The sequence below is a fragment of the Haemaphysalis longicornis genome, unplaced genomic scaffold, assembly GCF_048455015.1.
Source record: "Haemaphysalis longicornis isolate Haplotype H1 unplaced genomic scaffold, Haemaphysalis longicornis Haplotype H1 scaffold_5, whole genome shotgun sequence".
Taxonomy (NCBI): domain Eukaryota; kingdom Metazoa; phylum Arthropoda; class Arachnida; order Ixodida; family Ixodidae; genus Haemaphysalis; species Haemaphysalis longicornis.
In genome coordinates this window covers 124940485-124966119 of record NW_027526385.1, presented here as the reverse complement: position 1 = coordinate 124966119, position 25635 = coordinate 124940485, and the positions used below count along the sequence as shown (strand labels likewise).

Here is a 25635-nt window from a genome sequence, read left to right as displayed (position 1 = left end):
TTTGATTTCCACTCGTTTTGCAATGTGCCAAGTTTCCACTTCATACGTGATCACCAACAGCACGCATTCTTTCTGTTATTTTTTAGAGATAAAGGTCGCTTACTTTTGAGCGCTTGCCGAATGCACCCCAGCCCGTCCTATCTTCCGCCGGCTTAATTTCTTGCAAAAGATGCTACAGCGCGAAATAAAACACGGACACAGAAAGACGACGGGACGAGCGCTGACTTCAAACTAAATTTATTACAATTAACCTTGCACTTTTTATACACATTCTTCATGTTAACATAACTACAAAAAAATTCTAATCTCTAGTATTACACATCCATATGCGAACGCATTCAATGCGCTTGGCACAATCTATACAAACAACACTTCACGTCATGCGCAAAGTGCAGCACGTGTTCGAAAGGAAATCTATCTCTTTTTTGACAACGCTATAGACGCCCGGCTTACACATTTACTGCCATGCTTTAAATTTTGTGCGCTTTAATAATTTTCCGAGTAGTTTGATTACCGCTTCTACCTATCACCTCACACATTTCAAACCGAGGTTTGCATCTTTTGTACTTTCCCGAGATGACGACCTCCACCAGGCATCCCTCCGTAACGTCGGCAGCCGAGGTTACAGGCAGGAGTATGTTTGAAATTAGGGGTGTTTTAAATTAGGCGAACTGTTTTATTTTGAAGACGCTCGAGGTTGGTCATCTTTGAAGAAGTCGTGGCGCCCCGTACAAGGTAGAAATACGTATGTAAGACAAAAACAATGAACTGTATCATAGAAGATTGGTCTGCGTAGGAAGTTAGTCCCGAGTTCGATAAAATATGCAAGCAGTTCAGGCTAGTTAGGTAACTGTACGATTTATTTATTTATTTATTTATTTATTTATTTATTTATTTATTTATTTATTTATTTATTTATTTATTTATTTATTTATAAATTAATTTATTTTCATATTTCTTTATTTATCCACGTTCCCACTACTGACATTACAGTGGAGAGGTATATATATGGAAAACTGCAATGCAAGCAAAAACAAAGAGAGTAAACAAATTACAATTTACACTTATACATGCATGCGGACATACGTTTTTACAAAGCCTTCACAAACGCCTCGTTATCAACAATGTTGACTCTTGCAGTAGGCAGGCGTTCCATTCCCGAATAGTCTTGGGAAAGAAAGGTAACTTAAACAACTCACTTTTGCTCCGATAATAATCTACTTTATGGTTGTGGTCGAGTCTCTGTAATATGTAGTGTGGTGAAAGCAAGAAATTTTCTCGAGGTATCGTAACTTTACTGTAGCATATATTATGACATTGTCAAATTATGTAGTAAATATTATGATCCATCAGGAAATCACAGAGCATATGTTCAGAGGAAGTAATACGTAGTGTTTCAATCCTGTCAACTACTTCGATTCTACTTCTGTTCAGAAAGAGCGCATCGGGCGTCATGCGCTCGCCTGTTACTCTAACACTTACCGCTTTCGTCTTCCTGTATTATTGGTTAGGCCGTTAGCTGAGGACCACTCAGCTAATTTTGCTGGAAAATTCGTTGCCCCGCTCACACAGTTTTTTTTTGCATTCAGTATCAGTAGGAAATAAGCTGGTGTCGCGAGCGTAGATAAGACATTTCGCTGACTGATCGATTCCCTCAATGTATATGTTAAATAGGTAAGCTCCACTATGCTATTTTGAGGAACGCCATACCATGCCGGTTTAGGTAAAAAAATGGCAGCATCTCCACTCCGCGGATGATGGCGAGGGTGCGGAGTACGGCGACACGAAATGACATCCAAGTTGCGCCCCTAGAGACATCCGATTTGTGCCCCTACCATCATTCGATTTGAGCTCAGTTGCACCTTCATTATTCCCTAAATGAAACGGCAACTCACGGCTCAAATCGGATTTCGCTTGATGGTGGTGTGCGCACGGATGGACGCAGTCGGACAATGGGAGGTCCTAAAGTACTCCGGACCGTCACAGGCGAGGGAGTAAGCCGTTTGACTCTCCGGTACTAACTCACGGTCGTGGCCTAATTCATTAAAAAAATTACAAAAAAAACGGTCGTGGCCTAATCGGTAAGACTGCTGACACTACCTCCGTCTGCTCTACCCGACACACGCTCGAATCCTGCCGGTGCCGGTGTGAATTTTTGCGATTGTAAATGCTATGCGCACGGACGCAGACAGACATTGTGCGGTCCTAAGGTGCTCCGCACGTAAAATGCACAGGTATTGATTGATACATAGTGGTTACGGCAACAGAAGTATTTTTTTATTTCAAACTGTGTCCCACGGATTGTATGATATTGTAATTTCTGTAAAAGCAAGGTTCAGTTAAGTAAACAAACGCTTTTGAGAAATCGATTAAGATTTCTAGTACAAAGTTTTTCTGTTTAATATTATGCAGAAAATATTCTTTCCTATTTAACAGAGTGATTTTTGTGGAATGACCTTTCTGGAACCCATATTACGATTCTCCAAATATATTGTGTTTGTCTGTAAAAGCTGTAAAGAGCATGGGAATGAGTTCATCGTGTGCTTTAGAAAATTCCCAATATAGAACTTGACCGGTAATTGGATGTCAATGCATCAAAAATCAGGGACGGTGAAATAAGCTTGTGTTACAAGTTTTCAGTCGATGCTGTTGTTCCAGGCAGCTTTGGGTTCATGCTTCACCTTGTTTTAGCCAGAACTACTTTTTTACTGATTCCCTTTCGTTAAAACCACCCGAACGGCCCTTTTCTGGAGAGTCACTGACGGTGTTGGCTAGAAACTATCTCACCAGGGAACAGTGTGAAAAAGGTGTGGCCAGCGTCATACTGCTAAGAGAAGTTCTATCTCGTCAGTCTGCAGGAAATTTTTTACTTCTATTTTTAGGCAGAGGTCACGCCATCGCAATTACTGGAAATGTGAAGCAGTTTACAATGGTGTCACAGGACCGATGGCTGTCGTAGCCATTACGACATGAAAGCCAGTAGCGCGGCATTTTACACATACCAGAATACGTTCAGGGCCCAGTGCGAACACAACGTAAGAGCAACATCATCATGGTTCACCGTTAAAAAAAGCATGGTTGAAAAAACAGCTGGAGATAGCGAAAACTACGTTTCCCAGTCAGCGGCAGCGAAATATCACGTGACCGCGGCAACGGTAAAGGCACCAATACAGCGGAGGGTGCCTCAATATGTACGTGTTAGAACGTTGATTGATTTTGTGGTTTAACGCGCCGACGCAGCGCAGACAATGAGGCGCGCCGTAGTGGAGGGCTCCGGATTAATTTTGACCACCTGGGGATCTTTATCGTGCGCCGAAATATCGTACACACGGGCGTTTTCGCTTTTCGCCTCCATCAGAAAAGCGGCTGCCGCGGCCGGGAATCGAACCCGCGACCTCGTGCTCAGCAGCGCAACGCCTTAGCCACTGAGCCACCGCGGCGGGTAAGTGTTAGAACGTTAACAAGCGATCTTTCACTAGACAAGGCAGCTTGCTAGGTCTATTAGATAATAATTCGCGTTTTAACGCAGGCATCACAGAATTACGCAAGGCTATTACAGAGAGGGGGGAACTGACCTGAATACTCGACATATTATTTGCTGTAGAGAGCGTTGAGTGAAGAGGGAGCTGGGCATTGGAATGTTTATCTATAAATAAATGGGTGGTATTGCGGAGGAATATTCAGTGTTAGCAAAAATGTCGCAGCCATTGAAACTATGCTACAAAACATGCACGGGTGAAATACCGTTTAAGCGCATCTGCGAAGATGAAACCTATGGCAGTTGTGCCAAACACTAATTCTACGTACCTGAACACCCTGAACGTATACAGAAAGCCTATACGAAATCGAATAAAAAGGCACTTTGGGAATAAAACACTTAATTTCTCGACGCATTGCTAGCAAGAAATCCGCAAAATTGGTCATTTAGAGCATCTTAGTGAACGGAAATGTAAGGAGGCACTCCGTTTATGAAACCCCAGTTGTGTACACTTCCCCTATTCTAGAGGGAATTTTCTATTGAACCTTACTTTGGCGCCGGTGCAGTTTTTTAGCGGGGGTAGCTGCGGCGGCCACGGCAATATACGCGTAGCCGGAGTGAGTTAACGAGACGCAGAAGGGAGGAAGAAAACGGTGGAAAGCGGAAGAAGAGCGTCTGTGGAAAGTGCGACGGGGAGGGCGGCACGCGCTGCTATGGCTCCATGTCTCTTACTGCTCCCCCACATTTTCGCCACGCTTCCTCGCCTTAGAGCACCCTCCCTCTCACACTTTCGCCCGGCGCTCTTCCTCCACTAGTTCCCCATCCGAACCGCGTGACATTTGCACGAGACGTCTAAACGAGGTTTGCAACAACATGCTTGGTGCCGGCGACGCGCTGCGCGATAACGGCAGAATAGCGCGCGCTGCCGTGCGTTCGCTGATCACGAGAGCGGGCGGAACGGACGCTTATCACGAGAACCTGAGACGGAGCAGGTATGCGTTGTAGCCGAGAAGGCCGCAGTTTTCTCTGCGCAGAAATTTAGCTTTAGGGAGTATTCTAATCACCAGCTTGTTTTTTTTTTGCGAGACCTGTTTCTAGGAGGAAGTTGTTTATATTTTGTGAAGTGAGAAATGTCTGAGCAGTGGTATCTTCCCATTATAAAAAAGCAGAACTAAGGGGCTGCACTGACAGACCTGTTTAGGCGAAAAAACAATTCTGATTGTCCCTTTAATGTTGGTTTTCATTGCTGGACGCTGTAGTATCCCGCTTGGCTATATCAGTCATTAGATGATCCCAATTTCAACCGTGTTCACCTTACTTTCAACGCAACAAACACTGGGGTTCAACATACCCATGAGAAATCCTTGGCTGCCCACAGTGGCGGATGAAGTATCGCATATCTAGAAAAGATGCTAGACTTACTGATTTGAGTGTCATTACCTTTGTCAGGATCATGTTGCACGCTACTTCTTTGAGCGAATCGATATTCGCGTTTCTGGAGTCAATGGTCACCATTTCACGAACAACGCCTGCTTGCATCAGGAACGTCACGTTCCTAGCCTTTGCCTGGACACAAGACAAATGCAAGCACGTGAAGTCTGCTAGGAGTAACGTTTAGTGCAATTCCAGGAAAAACAGCTACAGCGTCTGTATCAAGCTTCAAAAAAGAACAACGAAAAGAATATAAAAATTTGTCACTGATTCTGCGACCCCCTTGTGTCTTCGCTAACCCTAAGATTTCCAGCTCTAGTTTTTACAACCAGCTGCTAGCGCACGCAGCGTTAGAAGTAGGACCATTTGTGCATGACAACCATGATCATTTGTGGATGAGGAATAAGTTAATAGGTCTGAACCGTGCAGTTCGGGTTCAGACTTATCCCTAATTCCTCGTGCACAAAACGTGGCCGCACTGGCTTAGGTTTCATTAACCACCAGGGTCACTGCCCCACTAGCAGTCGGAGCACTGCTCACGTTTATTGGAAAGCAGGCTACTTATAACTTGTGCCGAATTGGATTATTCGAACGAAGGGAACATTGTGAATGATTTGTGCTACCGCTTGAGTAAGTTACGTTGTAATAAATGGACAGAAGCAAGAAATAAGAAAGATGTCACTGAATTCAAAAAAATTATTCAAAATGGCGTCATTCATTTATGTAAAATCCGCATGTACAAGTGTTTGAAATATCCGCGTTTTCCGTGGTGCCAATTTGCGTCTTGTATGCAGTGTCCGTTTAAAGAGCTCACAGTTCCTCATACATTTCGCTTGCAAGTGAGGAGCCGAAAGGTAACGTAGGCTATTGCTTACCGTGCCACGTTTTGCATCCTTTGTCAAGTCGGTGCTTTCCAATGCGACTTGACGTTTCGAGCAAGCTTGGAGGTGCCGCTCCATGTTCGACACTTTGACAATTTTCTTGCAATATAAGTAGGTGGTCGTTCGCGGCACGTCGACAGTTCCCCGCTGCGTTGGAAGAAAAAAAGGAAAGCGGTATGCTTTAGCCGAGAGCACGAGTAGTATTCAGGTGATGTTGAAGTTACAAACCTCAGAAACAACAATGGGCATACTATGTTAATATTTTGGTTTGGTTTGTTAAGGACATCGAGCGGAGCATGACAGTGAGACAGAGAGAAAGAGAGGAGAACACAGACAGACAGACAGACAGACAGACAGACAGACAGACAGACAGACAGACAGACAGACAGACAGACAGACAGACAGACAGATCGACGGACGGAGGGACAACTTTGGTAAAAACGATTGACGTGCAAATCGTGGAAAATTGTCGATTAAGGGGGGAGGTTTAGCTAGGATATAAAAACGTGGCACTGGCTTGCGACCATAAACGCCGCTGTGTTACGGGCAGCTGTGCAGCTGTGAAGTTACACGCTCCAAGAGTTGGGACCATAACGTCGCACAGAAATTCACTGAGGAGTGACCCGGCTCACAGAGCCATTGAGTGCGGTGAAGTTAAGAGTGTCGGGGAAAGGTAGTGGGATGAATGAGTGGCACGAGGACACGGCTAATCTAGTAAAAGCTCGGTAATTCGAACTGCACAGGGTATCGTTTAAAACAGCGTGGAAGACGGGACTACTGAAGGAACAGACGACACAAGCGCTGTTCCTTCGCTGTGTCGTCTCTTTCTTCCTTAGTTCCGTCTTCCGCGCTGTTTTTACACGATATCATGTACCAACAAGCCCTTAAATACGCACTTTCACACAGGGTAGCCCTTTAAGTTCGATATAATGAAAGCTGCATGTAGCGGATCTGACGAACGAAAAGACATGCTTTTGGAAAGCGGTAAGGAATAAGAACAATTTTTCTAGGGAAAGTGCATGATGGCGGTCTCCCCTTCGTCCTTGCAGGCAACAGTTGGCACATTTACATAACCAGCCAGTTTTCTGGAATGCCTTTTGTTCTCGATGCATGCGGAATTAGGGGTCCGCATGCATTATTCGTGTAAATATTGCTGATTTTTTGTTTCATTTTGCGGCGGGGGGGGGGGGGGACGAGACGGGCGGCATCCATTACGGCTTTGACTTTCGCAATGAAGTACGCAGAGTGCTTGGTCCTCCACTTCCTCATCGGTCGTGGCTGGCTAGAACACGCTGTGCGCATCTGCGGTAGGAAATGATGTCATCATCACTTAGCGCACCAATGCACTAGCGTGCACATCGGGATGTCCAGAAAGAAAGTATCTTCCAAAGCTTCCAATCTTCGAGTGCAGGTCGCTTGCTTCCTTGCAGAGCTTGCATTGCGAAGCCGTAGTGCTCATAGCACTTTGCAATTATGAAGGCTGCCACTTTCCCCCAAGCACGCTGTAAGGGTGGCGGGGCGTTTTTCTTGCTTTTTGCCAGGCGCTGTTCCAAATTGCACACAAAAAAACATGTGGCTTCTGGAACATAGTGTAATCAGAATTGTTTATTTGAGATCTGTTCTCATCGCTCGCCAATAAAGGGGTTTGATTGGGGCTTCGCAGCTTCGTTGCCTGGTGGTGCAGCCTTTACGATGTCGCCGTTTGGCCACAGGCTCCAACTCTTCAGGCATTGGAGCATTGTTAGAATTATACTTGCTGGAAATTAGTCGCAGTACGAATTGGGGAGATTTTTTACATATACTTTACGCAGATTGGCTGAAAAAATACTACAGTTGAATTTATCTTATCAATTACAGTTATTGATTCATCGAGCAGACTCCCTATGCGTATTGCATGTTGGGGACACCCCGCTTACCGAACACCAGCACTGTGTCCGTGTTTCCTTCCTAAGTCCTATCGTTTTTTGTTCAAGCTGAAATTCAAGACCATAGAAGGTCTGGATAGTTGGGCTGGTATTCGTTGGGGCGAAAAATGGTGGCACGGCATAGTTGATTTGTCCTTGATGAATGTAGGTGGCTTGACAGCTTCCAAAGTGCGTTGAGGGTAGACTAGAAGGCGGCGTAATTAGCTGAGCTGTTTCAATTTTCGGCGAATTTCACGCAGAAACCTTTTGTCCAAGGAGCGGGGTTGCTCGATTAACGGTAGCAAACAAGAGCGTGAGCGTTTTCGCTACCCTCTCTGCCCTACTTGTCGGGGATCCAACCTATTCCAGAAATACGTAGAGTCGAACATGCTTGTTGAAGTATGGGTGAAGTTGCTCATGATTGTGTGGACTGTGTTGGTCGTAAACTCATTGAGGGCACCGTGGCTGTCTATCCGTACTCTAATGGTGTCCTTCTGGCGGGGTGTGTGGGATGGCCTTAGCGATTGCTCGAGTCTAGCCCGGGTGGGGAAGCAATATCACTTAGAATGGCGAACTTCTAGGGGGCGACGCGGCTTGATACAGTCGTGGGGTTGAAGTTGAAGAAAGTGGTGTTTCTGTAGTACATGTCCCAGTACTTGTGGAGTGCCGGAGGTGGCTGAAGCTGACCAGTTTTGGCTTGTGTTGGTGCTGAATATTTCTTGGGTTCCATGCTACAGAGTATGGAGAAAAGTAACTCTGGTGCGATGTAGATTAATCCAGGGGGCTGCAGGGGCTGGGTCAATAATGGGTAGTAGGAATGAAGTGGAGCAACCTGGTGTCTGATTATTGCGCGGCCCTTCTTGGAGGTGCTGAGGCGGTAGTGCTGAGCCTTGTGATTAGCAGCGGTTTTCTTCTAGATGCCATTGCGTCGTGCGCTTTATTCAATTAAACATTTGAAGGCATACAGAGGGACCAGATTTCGACGCTAAAGATTCACATATGAAGGCTTCAGGTAAAGACATCTGGACTTCTGTAGAGGGGGCTTAGGGGTCCGCATGCATTATTGGTGTAAATATTGCTGATTAGTTTGTTTGATTTTGCGGAGTACATAGTCTCTCCGTCTGTTATTTTATTTGGTAATGCTTTTGGTGACGTGATGTGGTTTTGTAATTTGCCCGCGTAATATGTTTGGTGTCCCGGATGAGCTCTTTCTGTTTTGTTCCCACCTACGTCCGAGGATACAAATGCGCGTTCGATGAGGGACGAGTAGGTTTCTAATATTCATGAATATGAGGGGCTGGTATGAGTCAACTCGTTGTTTTGGAGCCCGGTAATACTCGGTCGCTTTTGTACGTATTTCAAGCAGCATTTCCTGGCGTAACTTCAAAAGACTGAAACCACCTGACGGTTCAGTCATCCAAAGCTACGGCAAACCTAGGAAAAACTTAAGATTTAGGAACCGGCTCGGCAGGGATTGCGGCCACCAGGTTGATGCGCTTTGTAGAGTCGCCAGCGCGGGCAGTCTCCGAACAACCTGTCCCAACGGAAGGGAGCCTGTGCATGCGAGGACCTCCTATTGTACTAACATCTTGTTTTAAACGGGCCCTCAACAGTTCCTTCAACCTTTTTTGAAATCTTAAATGCTTGCAGAACGTAGCCACCCAGCACACTCAGTACTTAGGTTAGCGGGTGCCAAAGTACATCAGCCAAGAATTACTGCTCTATGCCCATCAGACAATCTGGAAACTCGCTCGAAAGATTTTAGCGGCGAAGCTCCTCTTGCTCGGGCCCTGTCCCGGCCGTACACGGCAGAATGATGATGATTGTGGTAGGATCCCCCTAGGGATTGGCCAATCAAAGAGCGGCCGAAGATGTTAAAATGTTCAACGCGTTCGTTGCTACCCAACAAGGAGGAGAGGAAGAAGAAGAGGTTGTCGTTCGTCGCCTCTGAGCTCAAGACTCTTGCTCGGGCCCTGTCCCGTCCCTCGTTGCTGCCATACACGGCGGAATGATGATGATTGTGGCGGGATCCCCCTAGGGAGTGGCCAACCAAAGATTGGCCGAAGAGGTCAAAACGCTCAACGCGTTCGTTGCTACCCAACAAGGAGGAGAGGAAGAAGAAGGGGTTGTCGTTCGTGGCCTGCGAGCTCAAGACACGTACCGGAGGTACGCGACACAAGACGCTCTGCAGAAGGCGATGGCCAAGGTGGCTGAAATGTCACACACCGAATTCGCCAACTTACCCATGGAGATTCTCATCGTCCCAAAAAAGCCCTACATAATCAACCCAAATATCGACGTCGTCGACGGGCTTGTCAACGGAGCGGTGGAAAGCTTGACATGTCGAGTCTTTATATGATGTGTGGTCGAATGTTTCACGGTTTTACCGATAAGCATTTTAGCTTCGCCCCTCTCATCATCATTCACTTTGTGGGGATGGTGGGAGTTTTTTCTCTCTTTCCCGCTCTTGACGTTCTTCGACGCTCGAATTACATCACTGAGGCCATGTAGCGGCTTTTGTCTGGTTTTCCTTCACTTGCATTACTGAACGCTTTTCAATAGCAACTTTAAAAATAAAGCCACAAAGGCAAAGCAGAAACTAAAGGCGTATCTGAGGCGACGACCAAACCACGCAGTAGCGCTCCGTGCTGGCAATAAAAGTAGCTTTCGCAGTGCTCCAAGACGCGAAGGAAAGAGTGAAAGCGTTTATTGAAAGTGTACAGGTTCCCTTTAAGGTTCTCTAGCCGGTTAGAGTTGCAGTGTTTTCCATTTATGAATGGCGTACTATCATGGATCGAGCTTTGTTTTAGGGAGGGTCTTTCTAGCATGAACGCCACTGATATAACTTGCTGATAGCCTTTGGAATAGTGGTGATCAAGTGCGTAATGTAGGCACGGCACTTGTACATCTTAAAACTCTTTCGAAAACTTCTTTCCAAACTGATTCGCCGGCTAAATCATATTTCTCAAAGTATCGTATAATAAATTCAGGCACAAGATGCGTGGGAAACCGACATAGAAATGTGGTTAATATACACTATGTTCGAACCAGCTCCCCTCTACCTGAGGTGTCCCACAAAAACGCACCCCGGGTTACTGGCGTCACCTATTTACATTTCTAACTTCGCAAATGGGGTCAATACTCTTTTAAAAATTGGGTCCGCGCATTACTTTATTTTGTTTACTGAACTTACACGCCATGACACTCCGCCCCTTTTGAACGCTAACCTTCAGAATAATTACACAAGGTTAACGCAGTAGGACGTTCATCATAATTTTATCAAACCTGTATATTTGAAAACATCTAATAAAGAAATAATTTATGGTTCCAGGATATTTTTCGAGATGTATCTTTCTCTGAAGCAGCCAAATAAACAGATGCAGACATCAGAATGTCATAATTTTTAATAAGTAACTTTTACAGCCTTTGTTACATCTAATTAAAATACTGTTCAATAGCTGCGATCCGCTCATAAAATCTAACCACTCATACAGAAGATGCAATACGCATGTACAGAAGGTCACCTAGTCGGAAGCTTTTGTTTCGTTTTTTTAGATATAAAATTATTAGCTCCCCAACGGGCATTGTTTAAAGGCATAAAAACACTACGTAAAGTTCGCAGAGTAAATATTGCTCCCCCATTTTGAATGAATATCTAAAAACATTTCCGCAAAATTGAACTGGACGGCCCGCCAAATTTTAAACAACACACATCGGCTCTTTCATCCTGGTATATTGGATATTTTTATACTGCCATAACATCCTTAAACGGCCATTTTTTTCTGACAACACCGCTGATACCCACCAGCCGCACACTCCGGCATGTACTTCGGCGTTATGCCGAATGCATCGCCAAATTTCTTGTAGTAATATTCCAAGCGTCCTTGTTAATTGCAACACTACCACGGGACTGGAGGATAGCTAGAGTCATCCCTATCTTTAAAAAAGGGGATCGATTAATTCCGGATAATTACCTTCCTATATCTTTACTTCAACATGCTGCAAATTAATTGAACATATCATAGCCAACCGTATTCTTGAATTCCTTGAAAGACACTCGATTCTAACAAGCTTCCAACATGGTTTTAGGAAAGGCTATTCGACTGTGACTCAACTGGTCACTGTCACAGACGAGTTTGCAAAGGCCCTTGATAATAATGTTCAGGTAGACACAATTTTTCTTGATCTTAGCAAAGCATTTGACAAAGTTCCTCATGACAAATTAATTAAAAATTTAAAAAATATAACTCTTCCGGAAAGTTTGTTAGCGTGGGTGTCTAGGTATTTGATGAATAGAGAGCAATATGTTTTGATTGATGGTCATGCCTCGAGCTGTTTTCCTGTCACATCCGGAGTGCCTCAAGGTAGTGTTCTGAGGCCGATGCTTTTTCTTTTATACATCAATGATATCGTCACTGTAGTTACACCCACCACTCATGTCCGGCTGTTTGCAGATGACTGTATTTTATTCCGTGAAATCTCCAGCATGCAAGCTCAAATAGAACTTAACACAAACCTGGACAATATATACAGTTGGTGCAAGGAATGGGGCATGGTTGTCAACGCAAAGAAAACTGTTTCCCTCCGAATAATGCGTAAAAAATCTCCATTCGAATTTCAGTACACACTGGGATCGTGCGCGGTGAACCAAGTTAACAGCTTCAAATACTTAGGCGTAACGTTCACTAATAATCTTTCCTGGAACTTGCACATAGACAACATCTGCTCCTCCGCTTTTCCAAAACTGTGTTTCTTGAGACACAAACTTCGTAATTCGCCTCCAAGTGTTAAACTTCTTTGCTACCATTCATACGTTAGAGCAAAACTTGAGTATGCTGCTGTAGTATGGGACCCGTATACCAAAAATAACATTGATAAATTGGAAAAGATTGAAAGGAAAGCTGTTAGGTTCATTTTTTCAAAATTTCGTCGCAGGGATTCTCCCTCTGAATTAATGATTGCCAATAACATTCCCACGCTTCTGTTAAGAAGACAAAAATTTCGTCTCGATTTCCTCTGCTCACTTACTAACCATGAATTGCCTATCGGCCCCTCTCTGTATACATCCGCCCTGACCACAAGACACACGCGGCACATCACCCTAGATCGCTAACACCATACCAAGCGCATACTGATACTTACAAATTTTCATTTTTCCCGCGTACCGTGGCTGAATGGAATTCCATTGCTGAGCCATACTTATTAGATACTGTATAGCCCCGTTTCTTGTTATTGTTGTTGTTGTTTGTCTCTTGGATTGACAATGCAATATCCGCCGTTTCATTTTTTTTCCCTTTTGCTCTTTTTGTGTTATTGTGCTATTCAAGGGCTCGTCCGTCTAGGACCACAACTGTGGTCTGCAGTATGTATTAAATAAATAAATAAAATACTCAGAATGAATTGACCAAAGCAATTTGGCCATTGCCTTGTTTAAAAGTGAACGTGTTTTGTCATGTTTTTTTTTCTTTCATCGCAAGTAATTTCTGCTCATCAAACAACGATCCCTCAGCCGACATGAAATGCTTTTTCTAAACCGAAACATAGACATTTATCTGTTAAATTGTAAAGTGGTACACGTGGAACCAAAATAGTCGGCACATGGTGTGCGCGAACTGATAAAAGATGGTGGCCACGGTGCCTAGAAGCTGATGGCACGGCTGGCTGCTTTGCCGGGATGGCAGGGGTTACAGCGCAACCTGCAGCAATGCCATCTATGATTGGACCAGAGTTTGGCTTGAAACTTACCGACAGGTATTTATCGCGCGGGCATCAAATAACCAGAGGAAAAAGGAATGCGTCGGCATTGGCTTCTGCGCCAAAAGCCCACAAAATGCCGGTACACAATTGCGACGTATTCCCTCACGCGAGCTTATTAAAAATAAATCACAAAAGGCCGCGATGTCAGACTAGAGTCTCGTGGAAAGCTTAGTGCAACTGTGGCTGTAAGTTCGGTGTTTCGCACCATCTATAGGTCATATGTCATATCTACCACATCTCCCTTGATCTCATACGACAGCGCTATAGCCACAATTACTCACAGCGGAAGCCGCGAGGGGCATAAAGGGCGTTCCACTGGTCATTAATTCTTTTGCATTCACAATTCATAAGGTGTGCCTAAGTGTTCTGGAAGTTTTTTATTTTTTTAAACTTGGATGTCATAATCACCTGTCCTGCCCCTGGTCGACAGCACAATACATAACAGAAACATATATAAAACATCTCTAAAAGCCTTCGTGATACCCGATGACTGGTGCGTTGCAAGAATAGTTCCGATTCACATGTATGGATCCCCTTTAGAATTAAATAATTACAGGCAAGTTTCCCTACCATCCACAACTTCAATTATGACACACCTAGAGAACAATAATTTACTTCACGCAAATCAGCATGGCTTTAGGACTGGTTTATCCACCACAACACAGTTAGCTGAGAAAACGGATGATTTCGTAAATGCACTGAATATGAGGGGTCAAATTGGCGAAGGGTTTTTGGTCTTTTTCAAAGCGTTTGATGTAGTTCCGCATGGTGACTTAGTAACCAAAACACTCTCTATGGGCGTTAAGCGCAATATTGTCCGTTGGATAGCATATTACTTGTCCTAACAAAAACAACACGTGGCCATTACTGACTGCGTTTCCGATACATTGGATGTGTACTCAGGAGTGTCATAAGGATCAGGGCTCGTTTCTTTATTGTTCTTAGTCTATATAAATGATACCTATCTATCTGTTCAATCACCTGTGAAGATCCGGCTGTTTGCGGAGGATGGTGTTGTTTGTGCCAATGTAACTCAACATTCCGATCAAGTAAGACTCAATGATGCGTTGCACTCAATCAGTGTATGGTGTGAAACATGGGGCTTTAAACTTAATACTTTTAAGACGGTGGCTATTACATTTACTAACAAAAAAGAATGCTTGGAATTTGATTATATTAAATTATATTGCTTATATAAATTAAACCCAGCGAGTGAAGTATTTAGGTGTTACACTGGCAAGCAATCTAAGTTGGGAACCCCATATAGAAAGCGGTGGCGGAGATGCGCTAAAAAAGCGGGCATTTTGGAAACTGAAATAGCATCGTACCTCATCGACAGTAAAGTTAAAAGCGTACAAAGCTCTGGTCAGACCAAAATTAGGATTTGCGGATCTGACATGAAACGCGCGCCAGAAATACATAATCAAGAAAATAGAAAGACTGCAAAATTTAGCCGTTCAGTTTATATACTCCAAATACTCGCGTTTTTCCAGCGTCTCCGTTCTTCGCGACAGGGCAAAATTGAAAAACCAAAATAGCTCATCGAAGAATTGTATCTCGCACTAAGTTTTTATATCAGCTGTACCACGGCCACTACAAAATACCTCGTGAAAGTTACTTAACTGAGCCCCCATGCGGTCGGATGGTACAAACCACAAGAAAACAGTTAAGCAACCATGTAGTAATATTAACATACATCAATAATCTCTTCTCCCGCATCAAATTTCAGTGCGCAATAAATTACCCGAAGAAGTAGTCAACGTTAACACAACAGAATTGTTCATTCAGCTTGACAACAACCCTTCCTTTGACTAATAAAATTGTCTATTTACTGTGCCGCAATGAACACCGCTGCTTCAGGCGTTCGCTTTTAATTTTGTTTTGTTCGTAATTTTCTTAATGTATTGCACCGCTGTACGTACATGTTTATTACCGCTATATTGCTGTTGGGTATTGAGTTTCATTTCATGAGTGTGGATATTTAAATATTGATATATTACTGTTGTATTCCGAATTGCGAGGCACATTTTTTTGTTTATTCTAACGAAATATATGTTACCCGTAGTTGTAACTATAGTTGCGGCATTATGTATGCACCCACTCCTGCTTGGGCCCGAATAGGGCTTGCGGGGTTTGTAAATAAGAAAATAAATAAACATGAATGACAGCTTAAGAGCCCTAGGCCTCCGCCTTACTTGACTGAAAGCGATTTGTGAATCCTCTTCTTCGCTCTCCAGCCCGACAGCCTCTGGTCGCGGTCTGTAAGCGTTCAAAAGTAAGCGGCCTAAATGCTTTGAAGAAAAACTGCGACTGTGGCAAATAGTTCGCAGTGCTGCGAGAAAATTTCAAAAACGCTGGTATTTCGCACAAAACCCATACCGTAAATTGGAAGCGAAAAATCAAGCAAGGGGTTTGCTGATAGCGGCGGACCACAAGCATACGCCTGCGTGGACGCTGTGGCCACGAAAGAGCCGAACTGCTTGTGAGCAACAAATCAGCGAAGGGTTTGATTGCCTGCTGATAGGAGGACAGCTTTGATTGCGCGGTACAGCGAGCACGGGTCCATTGCTCATCTTCCTTCTACGGCTATGGTGGACGTGCAAAACTTTTAATGTTGGTGTTGCATTTTCCCATGTACAGCCGGTAAAAGGCTTGTCTATAACACAGCCTTCGTACTCTCAGCCCTATCCTGCCCCGCCGGAGCGGGATTTGAATAAAACTACTGCGGAATTCTGAAGTCTTAGCCCTTCGATTTTGCCTCCGACATGTTTGGAACGAGTATGTTTCGGCAGTTTTCGGTAGTAGCTGGTTGAAGTTGAAATCGCTGTTATAGACAAGCATTTTACCGGCTGTACAGTCATGGACGAATGAAACGCGAACACGACAATATAAACCAGAACACAAAAGACGCGCGCTTTCATTCCGTGTAAGCCAAATTTTTGCGTTTAATTATTATAGTACAACGTCTAAAAATGTGTCTTTCCAAATATTACCTTATAAACCAGAACACAAAAGACGCGCGCTTTCATTCCGTGTAAGCCAAATTTTTGCGTTTAATTATTATAGTACAACGTCTAAAAATGTGTCTTTCCAAATATTACCATTAGTGGGCAGGTATTTTGCAACAACTATCAATGTTTGATGATGTTCCATGATGAAGTTTTTCTTTTCGAGTTTTTATTTGATTTTTCCGTGACTGTACCTTACGATGAGCGCCACTGAGGAAGTTTCAATGAAGTTTAAATCAAATGAACTCGAGTTTGGAACTGGCGGTGGTTGGTAACAATTGTACAGGACCCTTGGCCAGCCACCATCACCGCACTAACCTCCCCAAAGAAAACCAACGTCAGTTTGGTTCGCCAGAGCGCATCTCAGTCTGTATAGGAATAGTTAGAAAGAGATATGTAGCTGAAAAAATGATAAATGCAGGTGTTACTACATTGAAATAATAAGACAAAATAATATGCATCAAGTGTCTTCACATAAACCACAAGAAGTGCAAACAGTTCATAACCCACAGTAAAATAAATGAATCAGCCAAACGGCAAGCGGAATTTCGACCACCCGACGGTGGAGTCAAAATAATTGGAATAAATGAAGGAAGCCCTCACTAACACGTAAAACTTGAAGGTAGCGAAGCTGGACGCAACAGTACCCGGTTTCCTCTTTTTCGCCTGACGGCGTTGTTTAAGCGTCGGCTGCGTACGAGCAACCACAGCTGGATAATCGCAAACTGCTCTGCGCGCAAGCCGCCTTCCTTCCTCGCGCGCACTTATCGCTGCGGCGGCGGCGTCATCGCCTTCCTCCGCCAGGTCACGGCACGGGTCCTGCGCGCGTTTCCGTTCCCTCGTAGCCTATCAGAGTTACTCAATATAGACAGTTGCGAAACTCCGCTTCAGAATCCGGGCGGCGCTAGCCCCCCGACTCCGTGGAAGCTAAGGGGCAAGTCGACGCGCGCGGCACCTAGGAGATAAAAACGGAACTTCGCTAAACTATTATTATTCAAAACTCTTCTGTAAAGTAAAGATTGCTTTTTAAATTAAAACACAATAATTACGTAAAATTTATTTGTGTTTTTGCGGCTTTTTTTATATGACTTACGGCAGAAGCCGCAAGCACTTGAGTACTGCTTCAACGTCCTGCCGACAGACGACAGGCTAGTCAACTTGCCCCGTGCTTGCCCCGGCGCAGGGGGGCAACCGAAGACCGGCTTTCGATACATGGGGCCTATGTGGAGTTTCGCAACTGTCTATATCCAGTAACTCCGGTAGCCTATCTCACTCCGCCATCGGGAGCTACTGCAATCCGGGCGCTTCCGGAAGGGGGTGTGGTTTGACCTCTAGCTGTCAAGGTGAAAGCTGGCCACCACGGGAAGCCTGCCCGAGGTGGCGTAATATAGCTTTCGCTACAAAAGTAATCAGCGACCCACAGACCGGAGTACATGCCGGGACAAACCCCTTGATATACCCTAGGACGTAGCGCAAAGGGTTGGGTTGAAGGCAAAGGGGAAAGACACAAGCGAATGGATTTTGGGAAATTGGAAAAGAAGGGGGACAAAAAAGTTTGATCTCATCCAAGATGTTTGGCTCCTCTTCAGGCCTGACATCTCACCTCAGAGAGGGCACCAGATAGTGCCAATTCACAAATTTTACAACCATCGCAACGGGTTTACCGCTTACCCGAAAGCTTGCTTTCTGGCCTACGATTGTCGGAGGCAGAGAAAGCATATTATGGGAGGAGGGTAGCACTTGCCCTACCTGTGACAGTCGGTTTCACAGCCCGTGCCTCCGGGGGGTGCCGATTAGTGGTAATGACGATTCATCGAGATTTCTACTAATACGGGTACTTCTCTACTCCTGCCTTTCGTGGGCTCCGGGTACCGGTAGTACGTCTGGGAAACTCTGTTCAACAATTCGAATAGCCTCAGTCCTGTCGACCTGTTTTATGTCCTCCTGGAAGCAACTCTTTCGTTCACAGGAACAAGCGTCGTGTGGCTGCTGGCTGGAAACCCAGTGGAGATACGTCCGGCCCTACAAGCCGGTACTCGGTAAGGAGGGCGTTCTCGGTCAGTGTACTAATTCCCTCTTTCCTCGTTTCCTCAGGAGATCAAAACCAGGATTTCCGCACCTACCACAGCGTCCCCAAGTGTCAATTCGAGACATGGCCACCATGAGACCCCCGCGTACGACCAGGTTCTTTGGACCAGGATTCTCTGCGTCGGCAGCCAGGCGCGCGTTCCCCATGCCGGAGGGGGCCGCTAAGGTTATTCCTCTCGGCAAATATGCGCAGAATATTCGTCTCGAAAAATGAAACGAGCATGTCTCCATGGTTGTTTCTAGAATATACGCCAAATTTTTCTACCTCATGCTCCGCCATCTTTGGTACTCTTATTTTGCGTTGAAGTCACCCATAATAACTCTACGGAGTTTTTACTTGTGTAATTGCTAATTCAATGTATTGGTAAAATACGTCCACAGCCTCATCACCTTAAAGCGCTAGACACATGTACGACGGGCGCACGCGATTCGCATGCGACTGATCGTTACGGCATATTGTTAGGATCCGCCAAAACCGGTCCTAACAATCACTGGTAACGATCAGTCGTATGCGAATCGCGTGCGCCGTCGTACATGTGTCTAGCGGTTAAGTAGATGTAGGCGCATAGACCTGCGCCACATGCAACGTGCGCTTCTTATTGAGCCTAATAACGAGATAAGCAACACGCTCATTAATGCTTTGAAGTTTGACAACATTCCCTGCTATATCCCTATGAACCAGAAACCCTGCACCTGAGTGGTGTGTTTCGGAATTGCCGGAATAATGGAAAATATCACGAGTATGAAGCTCCACAAATCCCTCCCCAACCCGCCTTACCTGGCTTAACTCTACTATGTCCCATCGAATATGAGATAATTTATGCAGAAGCACTGATAAACTGGCTTTACTCGAAAGATTTCCAGCATTAAATGCACAAATAAACAAATCCCATTGGCGACCTGCCCACTACGACCCAGACATTCTTAGCACCTCCAGCTGTATTGTTCGCCTTCCCGCCGCCTTGGGGTAGGGGCAATGCAGCTGCTAGGGACTGGTTACACATACATACATACATACATACATACATACATACATACATACATACATACATACATACATACATACATACATACATACATACATACACACACACACACATACGTACATGCATACGTACGTACATACATACATACATACATACATACATACATACATACAAACATACATACATACATACATACATACATACATACATACATACATACATACATACATACATACATACATACATACATACATACATACATACATACATACATACATACATACATACATACATACATACATACATGCATGCATGCATACATACATACATACATACATACATACGTACATACATATACGTATACAGTCACAGAGCCGGTTATCTAGATATATCTGTGCCAGTCAGATCACATCCGTCGTCACTGTGATTCAAATGCTCATCAAAGGAAGATAAGAAAAATAGACGCAGCTTTCGCTTCGCATACCTGTTTATAGACCGTACTAATTTGTAATTCACGGGCGTGGAGGAAACACTAAGAGGCTAGTTTTTGATTTGCGGCGTCAAACCATACCGCGGAATTTACGCTACGCCTTTTCAACAGCCTCCGTAGAGGCGAAGTTAACGCGGAACTTCCTTATCACCCCGGAACACTTTGCAAAAACACTGAGCCACACCTTGAAAGAATTCGCGTGGTTGTGCAAAAAACTCTACACGTTGGGCTGCGACTCGCAAATTAACCTGAAGCGAAGGAACAAAAATATCGTTACGCACCGTCCATGCCTTGAGCTCTCCATCTCGTTGTGACGCATAGGAGGGAAGTTCCTCAGCGTTATCTGCTTTGGATTGCAAGGGTGCGACGTTTGTGCCGTGCGGAAAACTCGCATTGTGCCTTTCTGTTTCGTTTTTTCATTCTTTTTTGGAGCCCTTTCCATTCTGTGACCGATATGCCGTGGTTCAGTGCTCTTCGTAGCACGGTGGCGATAACTCCGCGGCGTGGGGCTTCCTTATCCACTCAAATAAATGCACGGCAGACGACTGAAACGAGCCAGACGCATGACACCTATCAGCAACACCGATCGCTTTGTCCGGTTTTCGTTAACCGCACAATGACGAGCATTAAACGGATTTTTTCGACAACTTTCTACGAGCAGCAGCGAACACCCACAGACAACTTACTGCAGACAGCGCGGGCCGATTGAGGGCCTTATCAGTGTGCGGGGCCAAAGATGGATACGTTTCTGCAGGATTCATTTCCGCAGCGGTGTTGCCTCGGTGATGTGTCCGAACCTCCTATCCCAGCGTAGGAGCGAAGATAAACGCTAAATAAATTATCGGGGGCAGCAATGCGGTTACAAAAATGTCGGAGACGCGAAAATTTTAACAATCAACCATTGACTGTAAATATCTTGGAAAGGTATTCAACCTTTTAATAGCCCCATTGCTGTCGCTCCACGGATCTGTCGTGCATGGTCCTGTATTCAGATAATAAAAAGCCATCTGCCTTATGCAGGTTTAATGCTTAATTTAGCGCTACTTGTTTTTGAAGACGAAAAGTTACCTACCCCCTCCCCACTCGCTATTCTCCCAGTTCCCTACTGCCGTTGTTTACGCACTGGCATGTACAACTAAATTTAAAAAACCACTCGAGAAAGCCATTATCCTTTTTCTGGCGGTAATTTTTATTTGGCTAGTAATTTTGCAACATTTAATAGGATTTCGCACGTTCGCTGCTGGGTTGTAATACGCGCGAAACTAGTAAGTACCTTGTGAACCCTGCAATGATGTATACTGGAGGATAAAATTACTGATCGCTGCCTAGGTGTCTACGTGCAGACGCCCAGCTTGCGCCACCGGACGCCATGGAGGGCAATAAAACTGCTCTCAGAAAGGCACGCCTATAAGTCATAACAGAATACCTGGATACTGTGTCTCAAACTGTCTGCGCGACCTATATAAAGTTGTCATGCCAAGAAGAATGGACGTGTGCCACCAAGTTCTAATCTTATCGCTCTAACTTGAAGACTGGACTCGTGTCGCCAAGTTCTAATCTTATCGCTCTACGTTGAAGAATGGACTCGTGCCGCCAAGTTGTAATCTTATCGTTCTACCGTCCCGCATATAGTGCTTGAGAAAGGAAGACATAGGAGCGGGGGGCGCAATGCGCCGTACACATTAGAGCACTGCACGGGCCAGAATTTCTAGGCCCGGCCCGACCCAGCCCGGGCCCGACAAGTTTTTAAAACGGGAGCCCGAGCCCAGCCCGAGCCCGACAAATTTTTATAATGTGAGCCCGAGCCCGGCCCGAGCCCGACAAAAATTTAAAATAGCAGCCCGAGCCCGACCCGAGTCCGGTAGAATTTAAATGAAATAAGTCCGTGCCCGCCAGACTTTCTAAGTATCAGACCGAGTCCAAAAGGCTATAAACATGAGCCCGAAAACGTTTGCTGTTTTTAACCTAAAAGCGTAAGCATAAAGCGACTACATAAAGCAATGAATGGGAAATATTGTGATCACAATAATATAATTACGATTTTGTTAGTGTTGACTCAACAGACTAAGTTTACGTACATTTATTGCTGAAATATTTGACAGCATTTTGCTTTTTCTATCTGTTGCTAAAGGAACTCGGAGATTGCGCCACGGGTTCAATTCGGGTTCATACACGAACGCGCCTGAAATTTGAGCAGATGACGTGTCCGCTTTCATGACTTCATTTCTGTTTTTCCTTCAGTGATGAAGGCAGCTATATTTTATCTGCGTTTGTTTTCTTTTCTGCCTTGAATCATGGTTTTAAAACTTTTTATCCGAAACATTGGCTCTGCTTCGAAAATTGGTCCCCGAAAATATATGCACGGTTGTGACTACCGCCCATACGAAAACATCTGGGCGTCCGGCGTTCCTACTTTCAGCAAAAGAATGGGGATGTGCGGACCTTGAAGGCAGCAGCTGATGGCAACAAATCTTGTCTGCCTTGCCTCGACATTTTTGGGTGACAGCTTGCTTTCCGAAGTGGCGGAACCGCTTCAGTAGGGTTTGGTTTCGCACTCCACGGACCCGTACCATCCCGACGACGCTGCGGCCGCGCATGTGCGCTGTGACTGATCCATTTATTTTGTTCGACGACGACTTCGAGCCAGTCCACCACCACCGGGGGGGAAGGGGGGGGGGGGTTCCGGCAACCGTTCGAGACAAAGCGACGACGCGGGCCGCACGACCCTTCGTGGAACTTCTGTAACGCGGACCCCGGCGACGGAATCTTTATGGCTCCCAGCCTCAGGGGATGTGTTTGTGTTGTTTTGTGAATGACTGCTTCTCCCCGCGTCTCCTCTCTCGTGCCTATTCCACCAACCCCCATCCTGTACACAGCAGTGTATTCGACGTGTGCACTCAAAATAAAGAGCTGTACTCCCATTCTTCAGTCTCCCGCTTCTTGTGGAGGCCCAGGCGCTTGGAATGCAGGGCCACACGTCGTGACCGAGGAGCCGCTTGCTACCACGGAGGTGGCAACAGTAGACAGTGCGAAGTCTATATCGCCATTGTTCTGTTTGTTTTATTACAAAAAACATGTTGTATTGTGTGTCTGGAGTGCCCTCGTCTGGCCTGCTCTCTCCCACTATGCTGCCCAGACTGTCGGTTTTATAATTGATGTGAAGGCTTTCTGAGCAGAATCGTCTATTTATCATGTTTTTTTAACGGCGCCATAGCGACATTGCACGTCGCTTTTTTTTCTTTTCACTTAACCTCAAATATCAATGGGAAAACTTCTTGCTATCAACAATTTAGAATTAGCGTCACAACACTGCCGTGCCTCAGGCACTGCTCGGGCCGGCTCGGGCCGGCAATGCCCGAAACATTTTTCGTTCAAGCCCGAGCCCGGCCCGGGCCCGAGAAAATGTGTGCTACCCGGCCCGAGCCCGGCCCGTGGCCGGGCTCGGGCTTTTGGGCCGGCCTGGGTCCGTGCAGTGCACTAGTACACATCACACCGGTTCTGACAAAAAGAGGAATAAGCCGTTATCTCTTAAGTTGACTTTTATTTATGATGTGGTACAACTGCGGATCACGACTGTCGTATTTACTATTATTGAGGTCACTTTAAATTGTCGGCGTCTAACGTATAAAAAATTCCAGTTTAAATTGCCGCCAATGCCAGGTTTGCTGTGAGAAAAGACGTTTTGTAGCGGCCAGTGCGTGGGAATCTAGATCTAGAACGAGGGCTTTTTGCACTCTGCACAGATCCTGAGTTCATTTGGCGCGTTTATTTTCTATGACATTGGAGCAAATATCTAGGGTTAGTAAATGAGCGCGGCTGGAAATTTGAGTGAAATATATTACATATTGCATAGGTAGGTGCTAGAATCTGTTTTTGAATGCTGCATCATCCCTAAATGCTCCTTTTTCATAACATTACAAAATACAGGATACGTTTTCGCGCAATCACCACGACAGACACAGCACCAGTGTGATAGAGCAAAATGCTGTTTTAACCCGTAATTTAGCAACAGATTTAGCTGGGCAATAAAGCAAAACGTACAAATAGGCAGTTAAAAGATAGTGCTAGAAAATAATTGCCGTCTTCCCAATCGACCTTAAAAATAGAGACGAAAAAATATTTTTTTTCCGTCTGGGTAATATTGCAAGTACAATAAAATGACAACGTCATTCCACAACGTCTGAGATAATTTTGAGTTATATGCTTTACAGCGCTAAACGTGACGCCTCAGGCACATATTTCGTAACATGAATACTGCGCAACAACTTTCCCAAAGAGGGGGGGTTGGTTAGTTTTAGTTACCAGGCTAGTTTAGTTAAAAGGAGACAGCTCAATGGGGTTCGCTGTATGCTGAAGGGCGAAAATGACGCCGTTATACCTCTCAAAATACACGACCAGCTCTTCAGCAGCAACACCCACCTTATCAGAATCTACGATAAGCTCGCCGAACTCATATGATGAATGCAGAGCTAAAAGCTGCAGTTCTGCACAACGACCTGGTCATCCGGATGGTAGTCGGGCTTCATTCTAATATGGACTTGCTGGAATCCCCTGTCGAACACTTCCTTCAAGCACCAGTCGCAAGAATCCACCAATTAAATAAAAAACAATGCCAACTACCGGTGAGCCCAGGCTGGTCCCCTTTCAATCGGCGCCAAAAACGCTACCCATTTGCACTGGACTTCTGGACGGACACGTTGTAGCCGACTCGCCAGCCAACGCCCCGTATTCGTCCATTTTTCTACGGGAAGCGCTGTGCAAAGACTAACGGATGACCGAAAATGGAAAAATCACAAGCCAACTCCATAAGATTCGTCACTTTTGAGGGAACTGTTGAAAGTTTACGCAGCACTCATACTTCAGAAAGATACTGCTCCATCATTAATCGAAGCGTCGTCACTGCTTGAGCGCCGACCGCGAGCACTGCTACAAGTGCGCACTTCCAGCATGGACCCGTACACCAGGTCGCCGACGGACAAGACGCCTAATTTGCCACCTCTTATGATCGTCGCTGAAGCGCTACCGTTTGCCAAGTCTTGGTAGGACTCAACTTTAATGCAACGAATGATGCCCGTCAAGCCTAACGCGAACGAGCCACTTAAGACTACGCAGTCAGCAGCCGAAACGTACCGGCTCAGAAGGTCAAAACGTTCAAACAACCGACCAACGGCCCCGACGGAACAGCGCTGCAGCAAAGGAATGTCCAAGTTATCCTAATAAAGAACCGCCATCCGCTCGTGAGCCGCACGTCCAAGCGGGTGCCCAATATGTGCCAGAAAATGTTATTTAAAGAATTGATTTTCTTCGCCTGACCCTGACATGCTAATGGTTTTTATTACTTCGTGTGCATTCCGTTCTGCCAATATATTATTTTTGTCTTGTGTGAATTTTGAGCCAGGAGGTCCCCCTGACAGTTCTTACTTCGGGACCTCCTTCTGTACTAACCTCAATAACGCATTTTGTAAACCAAACATTTATTGAATAAACCTTGAAACCTTGAAAACCTTGAAACCTTGAAACAATGTCCTCTGCAAAACCTGAACTATAAAACATTTTTGGAAGCTGCAGGATCACGAGAAAATTATGTGAACTGACGCAACTACTAGCGTAAG

The 25635-nt window shown here is 45.1% G+C and overlaps 1 protein-coding gene across 1 annotated transcript; it reads right to left on the bottom strand.

The window, feature by feature from the left end:
* Positions 1-4330: 4330 nt before the first annotated feature.
* On the bottom strand, positions 4331-18694 carry LOC144139881 (uncharacterized). Its single transcript, XM_077672119.1, has 5 exons — positions 18583-18694; positions 9155-9228; positions 5785-5937; positions 4919-5044; positions 4331-4372 (listed from the first exon to the last, which is right to left on the bottom strand). Exons 1-5 carry the CDS (start codon positions 18692-18694, stop codon positions 4331-4333), a joined length of 507 nt encoding a protein of 168 aa, XP_077528245.1.
* Between the last annotated feature and the right edge of the window lie 6941 nt (positions 18695-25635).

Bases quoted from the DNA above. Each gene is read 5' to 3' on its own strand.
- LOC144139881 (XM_077672119.1), bottom strand. From the start codon at position 18,694: ATGGGGAACGCGCGCCTGGCTGCCGACGCAGAGAATCCTGGTCCAAAG. The intron at 9,229-18,582 runs GTAGGTGCGGAA...CCGTTGGGACAG, and splicing joins TGACACTTGGGGACGCTGTG to GTTGTTCGGAGACTGCCCGC. The intron at 5,938-9,154 runs GTTCCTAAATCT...CTTCCAACGCAG, and splicing joins CCGCAATCCCTGCCGAGCCG to CGGGGAACTGTCGACGTGCC.